Source organism: Colletotrichum graminicola (genome assembly GCF_000149035.1).
Source record: "Colletotrichum graminicola M1.001 genomic scaffold supercont1.13, whole genome shotgun sequence".
Taxonomy (NCBI): Eukaryota; Fungi; Ascomycota; class Sordariomycetes; order Glomerellales; family Glomerellaceae; genus Colletotrichum; species Colletotrichum graminicola.
In genome coordinates, this window is record NW_007361017.1 from 634,056 (window position 1) to 654,565 (window position 20,510).

General features: G+C 53.1%; 5 protein-coding genes and 1 non-coding gene across 6 annotated transcripts; 4 read left to right on the forward strand and 2 right to left on the reverse strand.

Moving 5' to 3' along the window:
* Positions 1-462: 462 nt before the first annotated feature.
* GLRG_04246 (meiotically up-regulated 65 protein) lies at positions 463-1,928 on the reverse strand (the record flags this gene model as incomplete). The annotated part of the gene is made up of 2 exons (XM_008094931.1): positions 463-1,436; positions 1,565-1,928. 2 exons carry the CDS (start codon positions 1,926-1,928, stop codon positions 463-465), a joined length of 1,338 nt encoding a protein of 445 aa, XP_008093122.1.
* Positions 1,929-3,216: 1,288 nt separating this feature from the next.
* Positions 3,217-3,765, forward strand: GLRG_04247 (uncharacterized protein; the record flags this gene model as incomplete). The annotated part of the gene is made up of 3 exons (XM_008094932.1): positions 3,217-3,328; positions 3,392-3,519; positions 3,598-3,765. The coding sequence occupies 3 exons, from the start codon at positions 3,217-3,219 to the stop codon at positions 3,763-3,765; spliced, it is 408 nt and encodes a 135-aa protein (XP_008093123.1).
* Positions 3,766-4,075: 310 nt separating this feature from the next.
* On the reverse strand, positions 4,076-6,910 carry GLRG_04248 (PRP1 splicing factor; the record flags this gene model as incomplete). Its single annotated transcript, XM_008094933.1, has 2 exons — positions 4,076-4,222; positions 4,280-6,910. 2 exons carry the CDS (start codon positions 6,908-6,910, stop codon positions 4,076-4,078), a joined length of 2,778 nt encoding a protein of 925 aa, XP_008093124.1.
* A 372-nt stretch (positions 6,911-7,282) lies between these two features.
* Positions 7,283-8,955, forward strand: GLRG_04249 (dimethyladenosine transferase; the record flags this gene model as incomplete). The annotated part of the gene is made up of 10 exons (XM_008094934.1): positions 7,283-7,381; positions 7,431-7,487; positions 7,544-7,681; positions 7,733-7,792; positions 7,908-7,955; positions 8,008-8,175; positions 8,231-8,359; positions 8,412-8,446; positions 8,499-8,538; positions 8,593-8,955. 10 exons carry the CDS (start codon positions 7,283-7,285, stop codon positions 8,953-8,955), a joined length of 1,137 nt encoding a protein of 378 aa, XP_008093125.1.
* Positions 8,956-15,639: 6,684 nt separating this feature from the next.
* GLRG_04250 (phospholipid metabolism enzyme regulator) lies at positions 15,640-18,484 on the forward strand (the record flags this gene model as incomplete). Its single annotated transcript, XM_008094935.1, has 2 exons — positions 15,640-16,792; positions 17,052-18,484. The coding sequence occupies 2 exons, from the start codon at positions 15,640-15,642 to the stop codon at positions 18,482-18,484; spliced, it is 2,586 nt and encodes an 861-aa protein (XP_008093126.1).
* A 1,495-nt stretch (positions 18,485-19,979) lies between these two features.
* Positions 19,980-20,109, forward strand: GLRG_13104. The gene has a single exon. It is a non-coding gene; the product is annotated as a tRNA-Leu (tRNA).
* Positions 20,110-20,510: the final 401 nt, after the last annotated feature.

Below are 20,510 nucleotides of genomic sequence, written 5' to 3' on the forward strand. Positions count from 1 at the left end.
CGATGACGCCCGAGGCCATCTTCGAGGACCCCTAGGAATCAGAAAGATCCCAGAGACACCAATGCGATGAAGTCGGGCGTTCCATGGTAGCGTTGTTCCCAGTGACATTTGTCTGAGTGGCTGGCCCATAATTGCATTCTGTGCTCGCACTTGTATCGGGAAATGGCAGCAATACGGTCGGTCAAGTGTTTTTGAGCAAGAGTCGCAAAGCTTGGAAAAGTTTCCACTTCGCGCGGATTAATCTCGGCCCCGTCCGTCACACCAGATCCTCTCTGCTGTACGTACCTGTGCTGCAGGGATGATGTATCTTGAATGATCGAACGGGCTTCTGGACTGTGCATTCACGTTCGGGGACGGGAGAGAACGCTTCTTATGGTGGTATAATACACTATAAGGACTAGCAAAACTGTATGTGTGAAGCCGGGTATACAATAAAAGTATTTCTCTCCTCATCCTTATTTATTACTTACTTGGAGACCCGGGCAAGGCGCCAGAGTTGACGTGTGCCGGGCCGCTCTGATCAACGCCCTGCCAACTCTCGTTCCAACCTTCATTTTCTGCCACAGCGTGCTTGGCTTCGCCATTCTCTGCCAAGCCCTTGACGTCGCTCCAATACGACAATCGTTTTACCTCCTCGTCGGCGTGCTTGATAGCCGCAGCAAGATGCTCCTTTCTCTCCTTGGCCATGCCATTGTCGCCCTCCTGCTCCTCATCTGCGGCGATCGCATCATCATAGATCTGCGTCAAGCGACTCAGCAGAAGCCTTCTTGAGGCCTGGAAAACGAAAATGCCCATTATATCGTGCATCTCATCTTGCAAGTGCTCGAGGTTGTCTTTAGTGTGTGCCAGATAGTTTTCGACGGCCTCAATCTTCTCGCGGTCGATCCGCGAAGCTCGCAGAACCGCCATGAGCGTCCATACATCCTCTATGTCAGGCGTTTCCTCCACCATACTCGTCTGCATGCTCGTCTTGCCAACGCTACCTCGTCTGCTGCCCGCTACGCTCGATGAGCGGCTGTGGTTGGCTGGCGTTACTGTGAAATAATCCGAGTTCAGCATATGGGGGTCATCTGAAATGTTCTCGGGTTTCTTCTTGATTCGCTTGCGAACCCAGCACCTCCTGCGAACGAATGAGTTCCACCACTTCGGGCCATGCCAGGAAAACTTCTTGGAGAACATGAACGAGTATTCCCATCCGAATTCATCCGTGGTGACGCCTTCGGGTCGATGGACCCTCCACTCAGGCCATGCCCACTCCCATGATGGATCGGGAACCTGGGCCGTCTTGATCGTTGTGGGACTTGTCTTGTGAAACTGGTTCTGCCATGGCGAGGGGTCGAGGTTGCCTAGCGCCTTCCCAGAAAATAGGGCGATGCCGCAGGCTATACAGCCTCTCTCGTTCTCCCACAGGACGTCGACGGCCGTTTCTCGCTCTGCTGTAGCAGGCCTTGCTCTTTGGGTACCATTTCGTACGGGCATTGGACCCTCCTGCGGCGTGGGTTCTACATGGGGAGGAATATGAGGATACTTTCTTAGGATTGGTGTGGGCATAAAACGGTCTTACCTTCGACTTGGATTGATGGTGCGTTGGTAGCGGCGATGGTTTGAGGCTCGAGCATTGGCGCACCCTTTCGTTTTGCGGACTTGGGCTGCTGGTTCTGTTCTCGTTCTATTGATTGCCGATAGGGGCTAGAATCATGACCAGCGTCGCAGTCCGTAGCGCCGTTCGCGCATGCATTTGCATTATGCCCCCCCTCTTGGTCTTCATCTTGAAGCAGTCGTGATCGGGTTGATGCGCGCGTAACTCCGCCAATGGTCTCGATGCTCGGGGACGCAACGCGGTCGTCGTGATTGACAAGGTTTATCTCGTGGTCGTAGTCACTATCTTTGAGGCCGGTAACTCGACGAGAACTTCGAAATGATGGCATCGCTACCTATCACAGCTTTTGCATGCCGGATTCCAATAGATTTCCACCTTAACGTGGCCTCAATAGCCAACGCGCCGCAACAGGAGTCGCCGTTGCTCTTAGTAAACGGAGACGCGAGTGGGGAAGATGGAATACCAGGCCAGAGTGATCTTGCTTCGCAGAGGCAACAAGGGCGCTTCTTTTCTGGAATGTTGAATGCAAAAGTCTGACTACCCAAACATGATGCCGGCCCACGGCTGTGTAGAGGCGATGTTCCCAGTGGCCCTGTCAAAGGGAGGAAAGGGTCGTGGCGAGGAAGAAATCCCAGATGGCGATACTATTACGACTGCGTGCTGCGAAGTACAGTCCACGGAAGTCAATTGAGAACCGCGCTTTCGGACCTGGTGCGGGCTAGACCTCCATCGCCTAACAGGGACCGATTGAAGACTCAGAACAAGGCTAGCACGATGCAGGCGCAGGGCGGCAGGATGGCGAAGCGACGGCCTGGAACAGAGATTGGACACGAGCTGGCTCAAGCGCTTTCACAAGCGACGGGGCCAGGGCAGGAAATGGTGCGCCGATGATGTAATGTCTGCGATGTCACAGCTGAGCGTGGTGCACCATTGTCACCCGGTTTTGCGTGCCACAGAGCCCAGCTAAAACGTGCCGGAACGCAATGGACGGCGGTTCAACCGGCACAAGAGTCATCTGAGAAAACCGGGTTTGGAGCTTTTGAGATAAGAGAAGAGGGAGTTCCCTTTGATAATGACAGTTGGTTCTCAGAGCTTTAATCAACGTAAACTACCTACCTACCTACCTACCTAGGTAAGTAAGGTGACGCTGGGAGATCCAGTGATGTGATGGTCCGGGCGTCTGATGATTTAGTTAGCAGATGGTCTGTGCATGTTTGGGTGGAACATTTAGCTAAGAGCGGTTGGGGGCAAGCTACCTACCATTCCCCGCATTTATGCCGCTCTACGTCATGTATCCTTCATCCCTTCACGTCAACCATGAGCTCCCATACCTAGCTCCTACCTGATAGCCGAAGGCAGGTCAGCTAAGGTCGCTCACTGGTCACCAAGGAGTGGGAAAAGGACGTAGCCGCGCAGAATGAGACAAGAACTTGTAGCGCCCGTGATTCGGTAGTACTAATAGATCGCGCCATCCTTCGTGACGAGCCCAATCTTGCTCTCTTCCTCTCTCTCGCTTCAATCAGCCAAAGCACTCCATCTCGACCATAAACCTACAGCTCGGATCAACCCAGAAACAGCCCATCACATCTCTATACAGACCTATCGAAACAATCGACATGTCCAAGTCTAAGGCTCCCCTCTATCTCGGCCTCACCGCCGCCGGTGGTGTCGGCTACTACCTCTACAGTGCTGGCGGTAACCCCAAGGCCGCCGAGGCCAAGTTTGAGAGTACGTCCTCCTCACTCATTATCCCCCCGCCACAAATCAGGTTTCTAATCAATCCGTCAACAGGCGACGTTCACAAGGCTTCCGCCGAGGTCAAGTCGCACCTTCCCGGCGGTCGCACCCCCGACGCCCAGAACAAGGGCGCTCAGGTTGGTGCGAAGCTTGATGAGGCTGGCGCAAAGCTCGACTCTGCTGTACGTTTCCCCGCACTCGTTACTCTATCAAATGTTGGGTAGGATTCAACTGGGCTGGCCGACTGATTACTCCTGTAGGTTGCCCAGGCCGACAAGAAGTTCTCCGCGACCAAGAGCAACGTTGAAGCATATGCCAAGGATGCAAAGGCCGAGGCCCTGAAGAAGGTTGATGCTTTTGACAAAAAGGTGGAGGATGAAGCCGCCAAGGCCAAGAGCGGCATCTCCAGCTGGTTCGGCGGAAAATAAGGGTGCCGGAATATAACGGTTTCTCGACTTTTTTTTGCCCTCTCCCCTTTCTAAATTCTGTTATACGGGTGCATCATGATATCGGGGCATCGGTTGCGGTTTTCGTCCTTATTTCTTAGCCCAGGGTCAGGCGTCTTTCGTGACACAAACCAAATTTAACACATTTGACTCAATTTCGTTGGAAGCAGTCAACCGGCTTCCTTCCCAATGGTATCCCTTTGTTTGCGCCCGGTGATGTGATGTGATGACCAACTTTCCTCTATTCCCGACGCGTCAAACCTATGTTGATACACATACGTTTTACATAATTTCATTTCTCCAACGCATCTGCCACCATTTCTAGGACTTCTTCCGTGCCTTTCCTGGCGTTGACGGGCTGTTTGGCGATCGCCTGCCAGTATTCGCCATGGCGGGGCTCGTTCAAGACACACTTATTGATTACATCCGCTCGTTTCTCCTGAGACCCAGTTAGTACATGAAGAGGAGGCTCGAGCTTGGTAAATCATTAACTTACGTCTGTACCATGCTGGAGCAGGAACCTGTAATACCAAGCCCAGGTGTCGCCGTTGTCGCTGTCCAGCACCAGCGCCTTTTCGAACCAGTTCTGGGCTTTCTCAAGCTTACGTTCGCCCCAGAAGATGCGAGCCACAGCCACAAAGAGTATAGGGTCGTTGTCCACCTTTTTGATGGCCTCCAATGACCGCGGCTTTCGTTGGGTTCGTGGCTCCAAGTGCCAAATCTGCTCACTCCAAAGGAGACCGCTTTTAGGTACCTCTTGGAGTGCCTTGGCCATCAGTGACTTGGCCTGGTTGACGTTACCCGCACGCCGCTCGATGCGGACAGACTCGCACCAGAGCTCTGGTGATTTGGGAACAGCTAGGCGAGCTCGGTCGAGAACACTGCGAGCCTTGACGACCAGCCCGGCCTTCTCCTCAAGGCGAGAATAAAGAAGCCACAGGGGAACGGACTTGGGTACCGCCTTGACGCCTGTGCTGTATGCCTCCCGTGCCTGGCCGACCTTCCCAAGATCTTCGTAAATTTGTCCCTTGAGCATCCACAACTTGGCGGTGGCTGGGAAGTACTGCAGAGCCTGCTGGACAAGATCTAATGCTGCGTCGCCGTTGCCCAGTACTCTCTCGAATACTACACTTTTCATCCACACACGATCCGTCGGGGCTTGGTCTCGGGCTTCCTCCAGCAATTTGCGAGCGCGCTCGGTTTCTCCGTTCTCGGCTTCGAGCTTGACCGCGGCGAGCCAGATATCTTCATTGTCCGGATTTGATTTGAAAGCCCTGGCGAGTACCAATCTGGCATTGTCGACTTCGCCGGCTTGCCACTTCTCCTTGGCTAGCATCATCCATAGCACTTCGCTCTTGGGGCATGCTTCGACAGCCTTTTCCAACACCTGAGCAAGGGATTCCTTTGTTCCATGGTTTCTCTCCAAATCGGCGGCTGCCATCCACAACGTCCTGCTGTTGACAAAAACACGCAGCGCGTACGAGTAGATAGCACGCGCCGTCTCGTACATGCCGCGGTTGATACTGCTCTTTGCGTCCTCCATCCAAGTATCCTTGCGATCATCGTCTTCGTCCAGACCGTAGCCCAAAGTTTCTCTGATGATGTTTCCACATGTGATGACGGCGCCCTCCTCCTCGCACTTCTCAGCTTCTGCAATCCATTCCTCGCGCTTTGGCATAGCGGATTCCTTGACGAGAACCGCAACGGCACGCTTCATGACGTTCACCTTGGTGCCCTCACCCAGCTGTTCCTGCAAACGAGCGGCGGCGATCCAAATTTCGTGAGAAGTAGGAACCGCTTTGCGTGCCCTGTTGAGAACCTTTTGGGCGTTTTCGGGGCTTTCCAGTCTTGCCAAAGCCAACCATAGATCAACGGATAGGGGTATAAGCTCGGTTGCCTTGGCCAGCAGCAGCCGAGCATCTTCCGGATCTTCTTCAAGGTTGACCGCTTCTTTCCAGAGAGCCTCGGATTCGGGGATATGGTCTAGGGCAAGTCTGATGACTCTCTTCTTCGCCCTGGGCTCGTTTTCCAGCCTCATCGCCTCGACCCAAAGGCGTACGGACCGGTCGTTCTTCTTGATAGCTTCCGCAGCAATGATCTTGGCATTTTTGCCCTCGTTGAGTCGAATGTTTTCCAGCCAGACGTCTTCGCTTTTAGGGCAGTGTGTACATCCTCGTGCTATTACGTTGCGCGCTGCAACCGTCTTGCCTGCCAGCTCCTCCAGTCGCGCTGCAGCAATCCAACCAGGTGCGTTACTCGGGTTGGTCTTGATGACCGACGTCAAAAGTTCACGTACACGGTTGATATCACCAACCTGAGCTTGCGACTCGCTGAGAACGCTCTTGTTCAAACTGGTAATATAGCCCTTGGGATCGATGGTTGATGCGCTGCCAGCGACCGACTCAGTGCCATCCAGGGAGGCTTGTTCAAGTCTTGACTTCAGAACTTTGTCCCTTGCGGCACCAATCTTTGCGAAATTCGTCATGGTGCCATCCGCTGCGTCGGCGCTTGATGCGGTGCCATCCTCTGCAACGGTGGTACCTAGTTCGGACGAGTCTCTCGCGGCGGCGAGGACGCTGTCGGGAACCGCGTAGAAACGTTGCCGCAGGTTCTGTTTGCTTCTGCGGTTCTTTCCTGTCAAATCTCCAACCTCGGGGAGGTTTGCCCATTCGTCATCTGTGACTGTTGATAGCGCTCGCTTGAGGTCGGCGAATTGTTGCTGGATCTTGGGGTTCTTCCGCTCGTATTCCTCCTGTTCGGCCTTTTCGCGTGCTTCTCGTTGTTTTTGTCGCCTCCTTGCCATCTTCTCGTCTACCTCCTTCCATATCCTGTCGGCCTCCTCGTCGTCTTTGTCATATACGCCGCCGGCGAACAGGCCAACCTCGTTGTCGGGATCTTTGAAGCGGTCGTCGTCGTCATTATCATTTTCGTCTGCCTTCTTTCCGTCGGTTCCCAGTCCCAGTTGCGCGGCACGCTTTGCGACGGCTTCTTTGATCTGGTCTTCGGTTGGTCCTTCACGTGCAGGGCCCAAATCGGATCGCGTCGTGAAGCCAGTGGCACCTCGACCAAGACCGGCAACATAGTTCTCTGGCGCCGGCTGGCTCAAAAAGTCGCGTCTTCCAGACATCGCTTCGAGTGCGCAGCTCTTTCGTCGTAGAGGCGGTAAGAATGAAAGAATGCGCACCGCCTGGGAGTGTTATAGGGAAGGTAAGGAGATCGTGTGAGCGGCAGCTCCAGAGCTGCCAGTTGCGCAAGGCTGAAGTGGTACCAAAGTTTTTAAGCTGCGGAATCCCTGCGCCACTGTCTTTTGGTGGATATGACCCACTAAATTTTCCAAAAGGCTGCCCCTCCATCTTCACCGCAGACTTCTACATCGTTGGTTTGTGGGATTTGCTGTCGATACACTACTCTGAAAACTTGTTGCAGATCCCTTATCAGCTTGCCTACGTTTCCCATTTCTCATTGCCGCAAAGAAATAACTTTCACAGCAGTCTATACTATGGGAAAAGCCAAAGCCCCAAAGCGGAATGCCGCCTCCTCATCGTCGGGTCCTTACTCTCGACCCTCCCAAAAGACCAACAACGTGTTCAAGTTCAACGTATGTCGGCTGCATTGATGTTCATGCATGGCTTCTAACAACTACGTAGACAAATGTCGGTCAGCATATTTTGAAGAACCCCGGCGTGGCGGACGCGATCGTACATGTACGCCCAGACAGCTCCTGTCAACGACGAAGCGCATGCTAAACATATCCATATAGAAAGCCGAGCTCAAGCCCACGGATACTGTTCTGGAAATTGGTCCCGGGACTGGCAACCTGACGGTGCGGATATTGGAAAAGTCAAAGAAGCTTATAGCAATCGAGTTTGACCCCCGAATGGCAGCCGAAGTCACAAAGGTTGGAGGCCACGCAGCCAGGTGGATTGGAAAAGGCTGACGGAGTATACAGCGTGTGCAAGGAACCCCCGAACAGCGAAAGCTCGAAGTTATGCTTGGAGACGCCATCAAGGTCAGTTCTGTCCTAGGTCCTAAGATCGGGTTTCGCGAGCACTGTGGTTATGTGTTGCATATGTGCTTGGAGGTCCAGCTTGTCGTGATTTGGTTTCACTAATGGTTTATTTCAGGTGGATTGGGTTCCTTTCGATGTGCTCATTTCGAACACTCCTTATCAGGCAGGTATTCGAAAGTCTCTTTAGGGGGGTCACAGTGCTTACGCGTCGTTAGATTTCCTCGCCCCTTGTGTTCAAGATGCTCGCCATGCCAAAGCCGCCGCGGCAAGCGATTCTCATGTTCCAGCTCGAATTCGGCCAACGACTTGTGGCCAAACCCGGAGACAAGCTCTACGGCAGATTGAGTGTCAACGCTAACTTCTGGGCTACGTGCTCCAACGTGGTCAGTAGCGGGCAGACCTAATTACACCCGATTATGCTCACTGACGCCCCGACAGATGAAGGTTTCCAAGGCCAACTTTAGACCACCGCCACAAGTCGATTCTTGCGTTGTACGTATTGTGCCGAAGCAGGGCGCCGAGCGTCCTACCATCGCCTTCGAAGAATTTGACGGCCTTCTTCGCATTGTACGTACTTGGCAGGCACATATGAGTGTTTGTTGCTAATCCTTGATATCAGTGCTTCAACCGCAAGAACAGAACTATGAGAGCGAGGTAAGGCGTTTTCAACCTCTGGGAAATGAACCCATGCTGATTTACAAACCAGCTGGCTTGGCACAAAGGAAGTCCTTCAAATGCTCGAGAAGGTACGCCCGAAATCACCTACAAGATGAGAAATCAAAAAGCTCATAACCCTACAGAACTACCGCACATGGGCAGCTATGAACAACGTGCCGCTTGATGACACCCTTGTCGAAGACGATGAAGACGAGGCTATGGAGATGGACGACGACGCGGACGCTGGCGCAGACGATGACGATGTTGAGCCCATGGTTGACGACACGCCCGAGTTTTTCAAGGAGCTCGGTGCCGCCGCCAGCAAGGCGCCCGAGAAGACCAAGAGCAAGCGCAAGAAGACAAAGGTTGCCGCGCTTGTGCGGAGCAAGATTGAACGCGCGCTTGAGAGCACTGGCCTGCTGGAGAAGCGCGCACGCTTGTGTGACGAGACGGACTTTTTGAAGCTGCTGTCCGCCCTCAACTCGGAGGGCATTCACTTTGCTTAAGTGAGCAAATTCATGGAGAGGATAGGTGATTTATATTGGACGGCACATCATGGCCTGGCGTTCGGGCGTACAAAATAACATTAGACAAAAGGGAGAGAGGTATCAGGTGGCGAATATAAAATGATGATCCATGGTTTAACTTTACATTGAGAAAATATGCGCTACGGTTAACTTTGATTCCCTTCAGGCTCATGTTCTTCCAGGACCAGTGCTCCACTGCAATGTCTTTGTACATGATGAGGCGGAGCTCAATCGTCTCAGGGAATAACAAGATGCTCTCGTCCGTCTCAACTTGATCCGAGTCGAGCCTTCTTTCATGCCCATGCTTGAGACAGAATATCGTCAAACCGTTTCTCCCTTACCGATACTTGAGCGATCACCCGGCGCAATATGGCAAGATTGCGCGTCCGCAGCCCAAGTCTAGGGCTTGGGATTTCAGCAGAGACTCCATCGCTCCCTAGATCGAAATGACAAGCACTCATTGAAAGCAACATTTTCCCTAGGCGGGTGTCTACAGGTCTAAGCCTCGTCTATTCCTTCAGTGAGGGCAGAACACCGCCGCGCGCCAGAAGTTGATGCAGTCATAATATCAGGCCGTAATCGACAGGCGCCTAGCCGTGGCACATACACTGTTTTCTCATGTAAGCGCGAGCGAATAGCTGAAAATAAACACACACGTATATATGTGTATAAATATATATATGTAAAGAAGAGATAGAGTAAAGATGGTAAGTAAAAGAACGCCCCAGGTTGAGATAACAGTAGGTTTGAACGGTCAAGGCTCGAAACGGTCATTGCTTTACACGAATCGAAGGCTTGCCTTCCCGATCATGTCGTTCGCTTCTACAATCCGAATTGGGCCGATGGGAGAAGCCAGCAGTCTGGCACTATGTCCTTTTCCTGCTGGGGCAAGACCTTTACTTGCGCATGCACACTGCCCCGTCGTGGAGGAAATCAAGTGTGGTTGGTGTCCGAGCAAGAACCGGGTAGCGCGTGGCTCGGTGCATGCAGTTCCTGGGAACATCGAGTTGGACTTGACAAACACATACACTTTGCGGCGCCTTACATTCAGGCGAGCCAACCAACAGCTCCGGGGCCACCTGTGTAAGCAGATAGAGGGGGTTTGCCTTTCCCGCGAGAAGTTCGTCCCGCCAGCGCATCGCGACTAGACAATCGAGGCCCGTCCCATCTGACAGGCGCCCGCAATTCCGGGACGGCGGGTTCGACTGTCAACGGTCTGGCGGGTTGGATGTCATGTTCTCTCCGGCCTCGTCTGCCTGCCGAGTGCCCAAATGCTACCCGAGAGAAGTGTGGCACGTCATGGCGCACGCCTCTCCCTTGTTATCCTGGGTTGTCCCAACCTATAGACTTCCGGGTTCCTGCGCAGATGATCAACGCCCAGCAAGCGGCGCTGACACGCGGGGGTCGTCCACCAGTAGATGCAAAGACTCTGCGGTCATTTCATATCACGCGCTGTTGCGGAACGGTACGGGCGTGGGAGTTTAACGAACGATGTCTCTCGGTGGGTGAGGGGGGGGGACATAGTTGTACATGGTGGGAAGGCAAGCGAGGCACAAGGCAGACATAGGGTTTTTCTCGTCTGACAGCGCCTCGTTTTCCTTCTTGTTTCTTTGGGACCACGGCTGGTCAGAGGATCGGCCGGGGATTACCGTTGAGAAGGTGCTCACCACCTCGGCATCATCTCACAAGAGTATGAGTACTTCCTACAGATCTTTCCAGTGCCATGTTTGGGCACTGAATGCCTAGTCACCAAATGGTAGGACGTACTTCAATACTTGTCTTTCTGTACACCTGACCGAGCCATGAGGAGCATGCTCCAGTGCCATACGCTATAGAGGGAGGAGAGGTTTCTTCGATTAGAAAGCGGCGCAAATCCAAGGGAGGAGCCGTCGGCGTATGCTCAGTAGATTCCGTCACACAGCATCAGCAGCCAGATCAGCGGTTCGTCGGGTTTCGGTGCTTCAGCAGTCAGAACGGCCGGTGAGGACCTCGGTCTGGGCAAACAACAGGGGAACTTGTCACTCTGTGGGGGCCATCGTGTACAGGGGTCAAGGTGGGTGGATGACTAGGGCCAATGGGGTTAGGCGTCAATGGGGAGTGCTCCGTGAAGTATTTGTACATACGGGCTTGCCTGGAAAGCCCGCATTCTGCCCTAATAGATCCATGGCTGCGAAGAGTTGAGTGAACAGGCAGACAGAGACGCCTCGGCGTCTGGGTAGCGCGCCGATGCGCCCTCTGGGACGCTCATCCTGCCCTACCCTGAGATGGAGAGATCCAAGGGGAGGCAAACGACGGCCAATCGTGCGCCGTAGTTAACCTCCAACGCCTAGGGGTGGTGCCATTTGGATAGCGTACGAGAAGCGCATGTAGTTGCCTCGTGGTAGGTGGGTTCGCTGCGAAGTTCGGTCTGGAAGCTGGTGTCTTTCTCGTTTTGGCGGCGGGGGCCAGTCTTGGATTTCCTGGAACCCAAGATGATGGCCCCTAATGACGGCCTAAGGTTGGCTGCATATGGGGATGCAGCCAGTCGCGTGCCTGCCACATCGTCCACTTGGCCGCTTGTGAGAGGCTCAGTAAGACTGCTGTCCAGAGTTGTATCGCTGTCTAGGTTAGCAAACTTGCAGTTGCTTGCGTGAAAGGCAGGGGCTGGTATCCGTATTGTTGGCAGCAAGCGACAGGGCCAAATGAAGCAAACAGTGCCAACGATAGGGTCCAGAATAAGAGTCATCAGAGTCTTCCAATATGGATGAGGTCTTAACAAGACGGGGCATCAGCACGACCGTTAGAGGGTCAAGCATCCGGTCGCGGCGGGCACCACGATCCATTATTTCTCATAATGGCAGAGGTGTATAAGCTGTGTCCGAGTGGACCAGATTGAGTCTTCAGAGGCATGCGTAAACTTCAATATTTGTTCGGCGCCAGTCTGGCGCCGACGTAGTGCCTGACGTGAGTGTGCGAAACACGAGTAAGTACCGGTGTTGCGCTCATCCAGACAACCGACAATGACAATAGCACGTTAGAACCATTTGCAACTGGTCCTGTGGCTGTCGCCCAAGAGATGAGTTTTCATTGAAATTCTTGTCAGGTTGGGCAGCTATTGGGGTAGCGAGATGGCGGCAATCAAAGAAGGCCTCCATGGTCCCCTGAATCCCATTTCGTGCCATGCATCCGAAATTTGAAAATAGCAGAGCTTGAGGCAGAAGATGCACCAGAATGCAGGTTCCAGTCATGTTCCGGTTCCGGTTCCTAGCTAGAACGCCTGATTACCCTTGGCCTTAACAATCACGTCCATAGCAGCACTCTTATCAGCGAAGATGGAAGAACCGAGAAACCAAGTGTTTCGAGAGACGACTGGCAGTGCTGCCGGTGTCAGCGGCGAGGAGCGTTCATTTGAACCCTGATTCCTTCACAGGGGAAAGAGGACGGGGGTGAGCTCAGTAGAAGAGCAGCTTCCCGAGGTTCCAGAAATCCGAACTCAAACAGCGGTGATGGGCGGCGGGGTAACTAAACCACCTAGGTGACAGCTGTCGGTGCAACAGAAAAAAAAAGGCAACAAGAAAAGACAAGGAAAAAGAAAGCTGAGTGGGCTCCTGGATGGGAATCAGCTGCGACGTGTGTCCTGGTTTTGCCTTGCCTTGCCTTGCCTTGCCCGGTGCCGGGATCAAGGGGAGCCACCATGAAAGTTGCATCCAGAAAAATTCCAGATGCTGGAATTTGGGCGTGGGCTGCGTTCATCCTCCACTCTCATCCGCAGCCCAACGAGGACGAATCATCCTGGCGAAAAGCATCCGGGAGGGAAGTTGCGGTCTGAGGCATCCCGTAGTGGTTTCAGGGGATTTGCCGGCCATGGATCTTTTTCTGTCTTTCTTTCTTTTTTTCCCTTCTTTCGATCGATCAGTCGGCTCAAAGCAAACACATGTGCGGATACGTGTACATACCTAGGTACCTACATCGCAGCGAGGAGTTAAGGCTAAGGCAGAGAGTAAGGGTGAAATATTACCTCTGCTGATGCACGTGCCTCCCAGGGGACCCCTGTACATACTTGTATACTCGTACCTCGCTCGTACCTTCTAGGAAAACGGGACTCCTCCCCCGCCTGAGGAGACCTTGTCTAGCGGGAGAAAAGGTACCAAGTACTGTGCGTTGGTAGGTGGTGGCCCGGAAACACCACAGTTACCAACTCCTCCGTGGCTGGCTGGCTGGCTGGCTGGATAGCTGGTGTTGACATTGTACCTGGCAGTGCGACTGGCCTTGCGAAATGGTCGACGGGGTGCCGCCTCTCCTTACTCATCTCCTGCAGTTTGTCCTCCCTCTACGGAGTACCCCCTTCGCCGAGCCCTCCGCCTTTTGTCCTCTGTGACGCTATGCCGGGACCTGCAGGAAGTCGGATCCATTTTCCCCCTTCGCGTTGGCTGTTGAAGGAATCCGTCCGCGCCGCGTCGCCCACTCTTCCAAAGCTCCGGTTTTATTTTGCTTAGCGGAGAGGGGAGGCTTGCCGTCACCCGTGATGGTTTACCCATCTATCCGGTAAAACGCAATCAGTTAGGTACCCTGCCATCTTCCCACCTGCGCATGACTGAAAAGGCAGAATCGGGTGAGAGGGGGGAAAGCTTCGCTGCTGACTTGTTCTGATGGGTCCTGGAACAGAGCTTCTGATTGCAGCGGATTGTAAGGAGCGCTTCCGCGGTGCCTTGAGCACCGAGCTCTCAGGCCCAGACCTGTTCATGTCTCTTCCATGCTGCCCCTAGTGAGGCGCCGAAGTTGAGCGGAAACAATTTTATGCAAGGATAGAGCCTGGGAAGCAAGAGAAAAATTGTGCAAAACAAGGGACGAGGGGCGCGAGGAACAAAAGGTGTGAGGGACGATGTGGCCTGCAAATAAGCTACCTCATTACGGGGAAAGACTCAGGACGGAGGCACCAGAAAACGCCCTTTTTCTCTCCGAGAACCTTCTCCGAGAAACTCTTTGAAGCCTCAATGAGTCGGTAATGTGGTCTGTATAGCATACACGCATGCTTTTTAAACTTTTTCCTTCTTCTAAATTTACAAACCGACTGAATAATCTAGGCTTCTTGGTCATTGCTTGTCTTGTTGGCACCTTACTCGCTAAGCTTGCTTTCGTCTTTATGCCTCTCTTCCGGCTTCTGTTCTTCGTAGGTGTCCATCCTTTGTCGGATTGTCCGCAGAATCCAGGGGAAGAGGGAAGCTTCGCTCCGGGCCTGTCAGAGGTTTCGTTTGCTTCCCATCCATGTTGTTCCTTTCAAAGGTACCCTGCCTCGTGGTTGGTCGGACGGCCCAAGGTATGCTCAATGAGGTGTCGATGATGAACGGATGCGGACTGTACTCTGAACAGCTCGCGTCGCTTACACTAGGTACGCATGTCAGGCCAGCGAGACATGGCAAGGCAGCACAGAACTTAGATAAGCAAAATAGGGTTGATGGAAGCGTGCGGTTCGTGTCAAAACAAATCGGGTATCTCAGAAATGCCTACAATCTACTCTGTACTAGCAGGGAAAACCCGCCCTCCTCGTCACCTTTGGGAGTCAGTGACGGCAGCGGAAGCATCTGTGCATCGTCTGTGGAGGATGAGGCACTGGGGCACTGAGGCACACATCAGCAGAAGTGTACTTCATACAAAGTTGTCTTCCGTGTAGCTTGGTACCTTTCTTGTTGATGACCACCGACTGCTCCCATAGTAACCGTGGAGCGCAAGGGTCTCATAAGATGGCAAGATACTTGAGAGTACGTACCGGTAGGTAGCCGACTACCTAAGACAATGTACCTTGCCTCTTCCCTTGCAACCAAGGCACTGCTTTCCGGCAGGTGCTTCTACTTTTGGAGCTGCTGAGTGAGGTCTCTTGAGACTCGCCAGCTGGGCAGGTCCGAAGTGGGCGCGTCACACACTACGTGCTGTAGAACCCGCTCCCTGCCAATCGGTCCACCCCAGCACGCACCGCCACTCACCAACGCCCAGTTGCCAACAGGAGCACCAACAAAGTACCTCCCGTCACCAGCACCAGCATCCGCCAGTGCCAGCGCACCCAGCATTTTTTTTTCCTTTTTGGCTTTTTACTGACTGCGCGCCTTACTGACTTACTGACCTCATTCCCATCTGTTCTTCCACAACTACTACCACCACCTGCCCCTACCAACCTCAGTTGTCTTGGTCTTCGTCCTTACATCGGCCACACACCACACACTCCCACTCCCGCTCAACTTACACCATCATTTTCGATTTCTTCATCAATTCTCTCATTTCGAGCTTCTTACGCCTCGCTGCCAAATCCATATTCTTTTACCAGATACTGTTCCGACACTCACTCTCACTACTGTGTTCCTGTTAAACAGATACACGGTAGCTTAGCAACTCATCGACTGCGAAACCTAGACACGACGGCGCATTCGTCTTGCCTCAACCCCGTCCCGAGCAGCACAAACCCCCCCCCCCCCCCCCCCGGGACGACGCTCACAGATACCCCAACGGGACCGCCGCCTTCCAACCAAAATTCCATCGCTTCCCACGTCGCATTGTCAAACATCATGATAGGCCTGGTTCCGAATAACGACTGCCGGCTCCCGAGTTAACAATACCCACCCACAATTCGATTGGTATGAGGACTGGGCGAGGCTCCATTCCCTTTGCTGTCTCACTTGAAAATCCTCGACCATGGAAAAGACATCCAGCACCGCCAACGGGTCCTCTGACGCAAGCCAGTCACAATTAGAAAACGCAAGGACAGTCGTTGCTCCTCCCTCTCATATTACCACTACCACCGAACCCCAGTCGCACTCCAAAGAATCCTCGGCCACCACATCCTTAACGCCATCACCACACAACTCCCGCGATACTTCGCCCTCGCGACAGCCTTCAAGGCCCACCATCGCGCCCAAGTCGTCATCCACCCCTGGACTGAGGTCGCGCAAAAGCAGCCAGCAGGACTTAACCGCAGTCCGCACGCCCAGGTCCAGCAGTAGCATACCGGGTCCACCGGCTTCGTCGAGAGTTCTTTCCGCTGCTACCACTCCTACCCTCCTCCCGAACTCGCAAGAATCTTTTCTTAAATCCATCAACCCCCAAAAGGTGCCTCTCAGCATTGAGGTAACCCAAACGAGAGACAGCCCTCGCTGGCCAGTGTCGCCTCGCTTGCGCTCCCCCCCTCCTCAGCTCAACAAGCCTCAAAACCCGCCCGCGCCGCGTCGAAGTGAGCAAGATACACCGAGAATAAACCTTACGAGGGCCTCTCCTTCTCCCCAACCCGATCCCCTTCCTTCCATGTCCGGGAGCGAGACCGACGATTCACAACTCCCCTCCGGCGTGAGAACCCCAGTTACTGCAAACGGTTCAGCTTTAGAAACAGTGCAGGAAGTGAGCTTGCCGAACTCGCCGGGACAGATGGATTCCACGTTGGAAAAGGTCAATGAGAAGCTGGCCCAAGAGGCAGCTGCCAGCGCCGACAACCTCCACGCAGACGCAAACCAGACAATTCGACGGAGCAGGGGTCCTCTCCAAGCCGCCGAGACGGGCGACAATGGAACGCTCAAAGGGCGGTCCCAGAGCTCAGCCCCAGCACCAAATGTGACGCGACAGCCTAGCATGCTGTCGAACAAGCAAGGAAAGGGCAAGGCGGCGGGGGAAGGATCCTCCCTCATAGTCGAGACGGAAACAGTGTCTTCCATCCCCCAGGTAGCACTAGCGCCCGCTTCTAAATTAGAAGCTGGCGGCGGTACGTTGAAGGCGAAGCCGAGCACCGAGACGATCCGACCCAAAAAGGAGAAGAAGAGGACTAGTCGGAAGCAACCGACCGTCAACTCTAGCAACGGTAAGATGACACATTTATTTCCACACATTTCTTTCAGTTATGCACATCCTGCGAACCCCACGACTGGTGTCTGTTGCAACTGATGTTCTTTGGCCGACCAAAATGTACTTTCAGACCGGAGAAGGCAGCTGCTTGTGACCCCGCGGCAGGATCATACGACCCGGATCTCACTACGGGGTGTTTGTTTGGGGTTCGCCCGTCACAGAATGAAGAAGGGAAACTCCCTTTGTCGGAAACTCACTAACGAGGCGTTATTTAGCATCCTCCAAAGCAGATATCTTTGAGGCTAAAGTGGCCAGCGCAGTTGACGAGGCGAATACGTCAGACTCGGAAGAAACGTTCGTATACGATTCTAACCCTCCTGATGTGGGAGATAGACGCCGGTTTCATTCCCGAACTCCCAGCGCGACTTCGATGGTAAGCCAAGCCGATCGACCCGGCGGCATGGGTATGCGCTCGATCCATGAAGCTCTGCAGGGCGGCGCTGCTGCAGCCGGGCTAAAGAAGAGCATGAAGTTTGTCAATACGTTCAATGGCAACGGACCCGAAAGTCTTGGTACCGATGAAGATGGGAAAGGCAGTGGCAGGAGTGTTGGACCTGGCTCGGGCAGGGGCACCACTAGGCACCACCACCACAATCATTTTGGACGGTGGGGACGACAACCTGGTAATTCGCATCCTTCTCTCTTCGACAACGAATCGCTATTCCCCAATGCTGCACGATCAAAGCTATCTGGGAACACCTCAAGGCACTCTTCTGGTCCTCCAAGCCCTAGAGTCGCCAGTTCCTCTAGAGGTGGTCCGCATGCCCTCGGAAAGCGATCATCGATCCAGATGGCTCGTTATGATGCTGACGACACCACTACTACGGGAGCTGATGACGAGCGCACTCCCTTGATATCGTCAACAGTTCGGTCTGCGCGAAGAAGCCGGCGCCAGCCCACAAATTTGCGAAACCTGGAATCACAGGCATACAGGCAACAGCCATCTTATTTGAATCGGTTCGCCGCTTGTTTGGTGGTGACAATGATGCTACTGCTCGTCATTACCGGCGCCATTGGCTTTATGTTCGCCACGTCGCAGCCGCTCACGGACATCCAGCTTGTTTCCATCAAGAACGTCTTGACTAGTGATCCAGAACTCATGTTTGACATGACGGTCAAGGCTCACAACCCAAATATCGTGGTGGTGTCAATCGATCAGGCAAATCTGGAGATATTTGCCAAGTCGCCTCGTGCAGGAACAGACTCTGACTGGTGGAGGCGACCGCATGGTAGAAACAAGGGCGATCTGGATGACCCGGAGATGCATATCCGGGACGATCCCCCTGATGACCCGCCAGACGACGATACTGCGCCAAACATGCGTCTGGGTACTATTACGGAGTTTGACAGCCCGCTGTCTTTTGAAGGATCCTTCTTTAACAAAGGTGTCTCGGCATCAACGGGTACGATGAGGCTTCATCTCCCTGGCAACCATTCTGCCGGAGGCTCCGAGCGTTGGGGTCGAATCATTCAAGATGAGTTCGACTTGATTATCAAAGGTGTCGTTCGCTACTCTCTGCCTTTGAGCCAGCGGGTAAGAAGTGCACCAATATCCGGAAGAACAACGGTCAAGCCTAATTCTGCCAACGACCCATCACTTCGACCAAACACAACTTTGCCTGGAGAGGTACCAGGTCTTGAACCATAGGGTACTGACGGTCTACACATCCAATCATTTTCTTTGTCAACTTGTTCTGTATATTGAGCGTGCATGGCATGGCATAGCATTTCAAAGGAACAACGGCGTCGGATGGTATTTTCTTAGCAACAAGCGCTTTGGAACAAAGACGGATAAAAGCGATCTGTATATACTTATGTTGAGACCGTCGTCAATCACGATGGTTCCTCTACTTTGAGCTTGCGTTTCTGCGCAACTACTCTTCTGGTTCGCTTTTTGTTTCCTCTTTTCATTCAGCTGATTCCCACCTTTGTGGGCCACACTCCCTCACTCAGCACAGCACATCAGGAAGCACAGCGCACTCATTTAGGGACAGGGCTTTTCTTTACTAGGGGGAACAGGTTTTAGTGTATTTCTCATTTTGCGGGGACTTCCTTGTCACGGTCTAGGAACCATCTTTGACGCCGCCTTTTAACAGCCTGTAGGGGGTTTGCATTAGAAAAGGGGAAAAGTAGCAACTACATTGTTGTAATTGTAACGAATTTGACGACTGACAGGAGAGAAGGGAAGACGAAGGAATAGCCAGGTCCGCTCACAGATGTGCATGACAATAAGAAAATGAAAATCTAACAACAGAGTCATAATGGCGATGAAGGTCGTGACGTGGATAAAGCACATGCTAGCCATGAAGGGGGGATACATGGTTGGAGGAGGATGACACGGAATGGACACTGGGACGACAAACAAGCACCCCTTGTCTCGTTCCCCGTAGGACCTGGCCACATTGTACTTTGATTTTTTGCAGGCAGAATTCAGCAATGAATGCTAGGGGACACCGCTTCCCGCCACATCTGTTTTGTACCTCTAGTTTTTCCAGGCATATAATACAATAGCTTGAAATCCGCCCCGCCTTGCCCTTTACTTGCATAACCCTGCCAGCCGACCGTTATCAGAAGGCCGTGAGTCCACCAGACTAGCAAAGAACATCTTGACCGCCTTTGCAACAGGAAGGACAGGGGTGATGGGCGATATGTGGGCAGGTAATGTATCCGTAATGTGAACACATGCCCCAGATAGGTTGGGGAGGGGTGGTGGTTTTACTTGATTCTTCTTTCCCCTTCTTTTTCTCTTCCGCCTTTGAAGCAGACCTCCAGCTCAGAGCAGGGCCAAGCCCAACGCAACCCTTTATCTCGCCTGAGTGTATAGTCCTTGGTAGTCCTCGTATTGTGGAGTAGCCCGTCAAACACACCGTCAGTGTTTGTTGAGTGGTTGCTACGCGCCCTCGAGAAAGACCAGCTAGTCTTACTAGGGTGTAGAGGTTGTAAGACTTGTGGGTTTCCCTTAACGGCGTATGATTACCAGGAGAGGGAGAGAAGCGGGAGGGACGGTTCCGGTGAGAAGAGGACGATGTTTCACCAGCAAAGGGAGGAAGAAAAGCACAGAGAGAATGGCTCCTTGAGCCTCGAGCGCATCCCAACCCGGCATCCACATCTGGTCCACTCGAGTATGCGGGTGATCAGAAGCGGGCAACTTGGCCGAGCGGTCTAAGGCGCCAGACTCAAGATACCGGTCCGTTCAAAGACCTGCATCTTCCCTATGTACTAGGGAGCATTCTGGTCTCGAAAGAGGCGTGAGTTCGAATCTCACAGTTGTCATCCACGTGATCCTTTTTACTTCTAGGTCACCAACCCATTTTGAAAGCATGTCTCATCATGTTGGTTGGTGGTGCCCATCATTTGTTACCGGTTGGTTGATTGGTCTTGATAGGAGCTCCATCGTCATTCATGTTAGTTGGTTGGTGGCCTTTCGTTAAATCCTCCCCTTTCGTTGATGCGAACATCACCGGGCTGACGACCTGGGCAAATGTCGAAAGAAAAGGGGAAGGGGGAATAGATAAGTAATGTAAGTAACTACACCGCAAACAACCTGCTGAATATCCCACAAATAGTATTTTGTTCAAAGCTGGTGACCCGTTCCGAGACTCGGTTAAGCTTCGGGACATGTTTTTGCTGTCATCACAAATAACGCAAATGAGTGTATGGATTATGCCATTGGC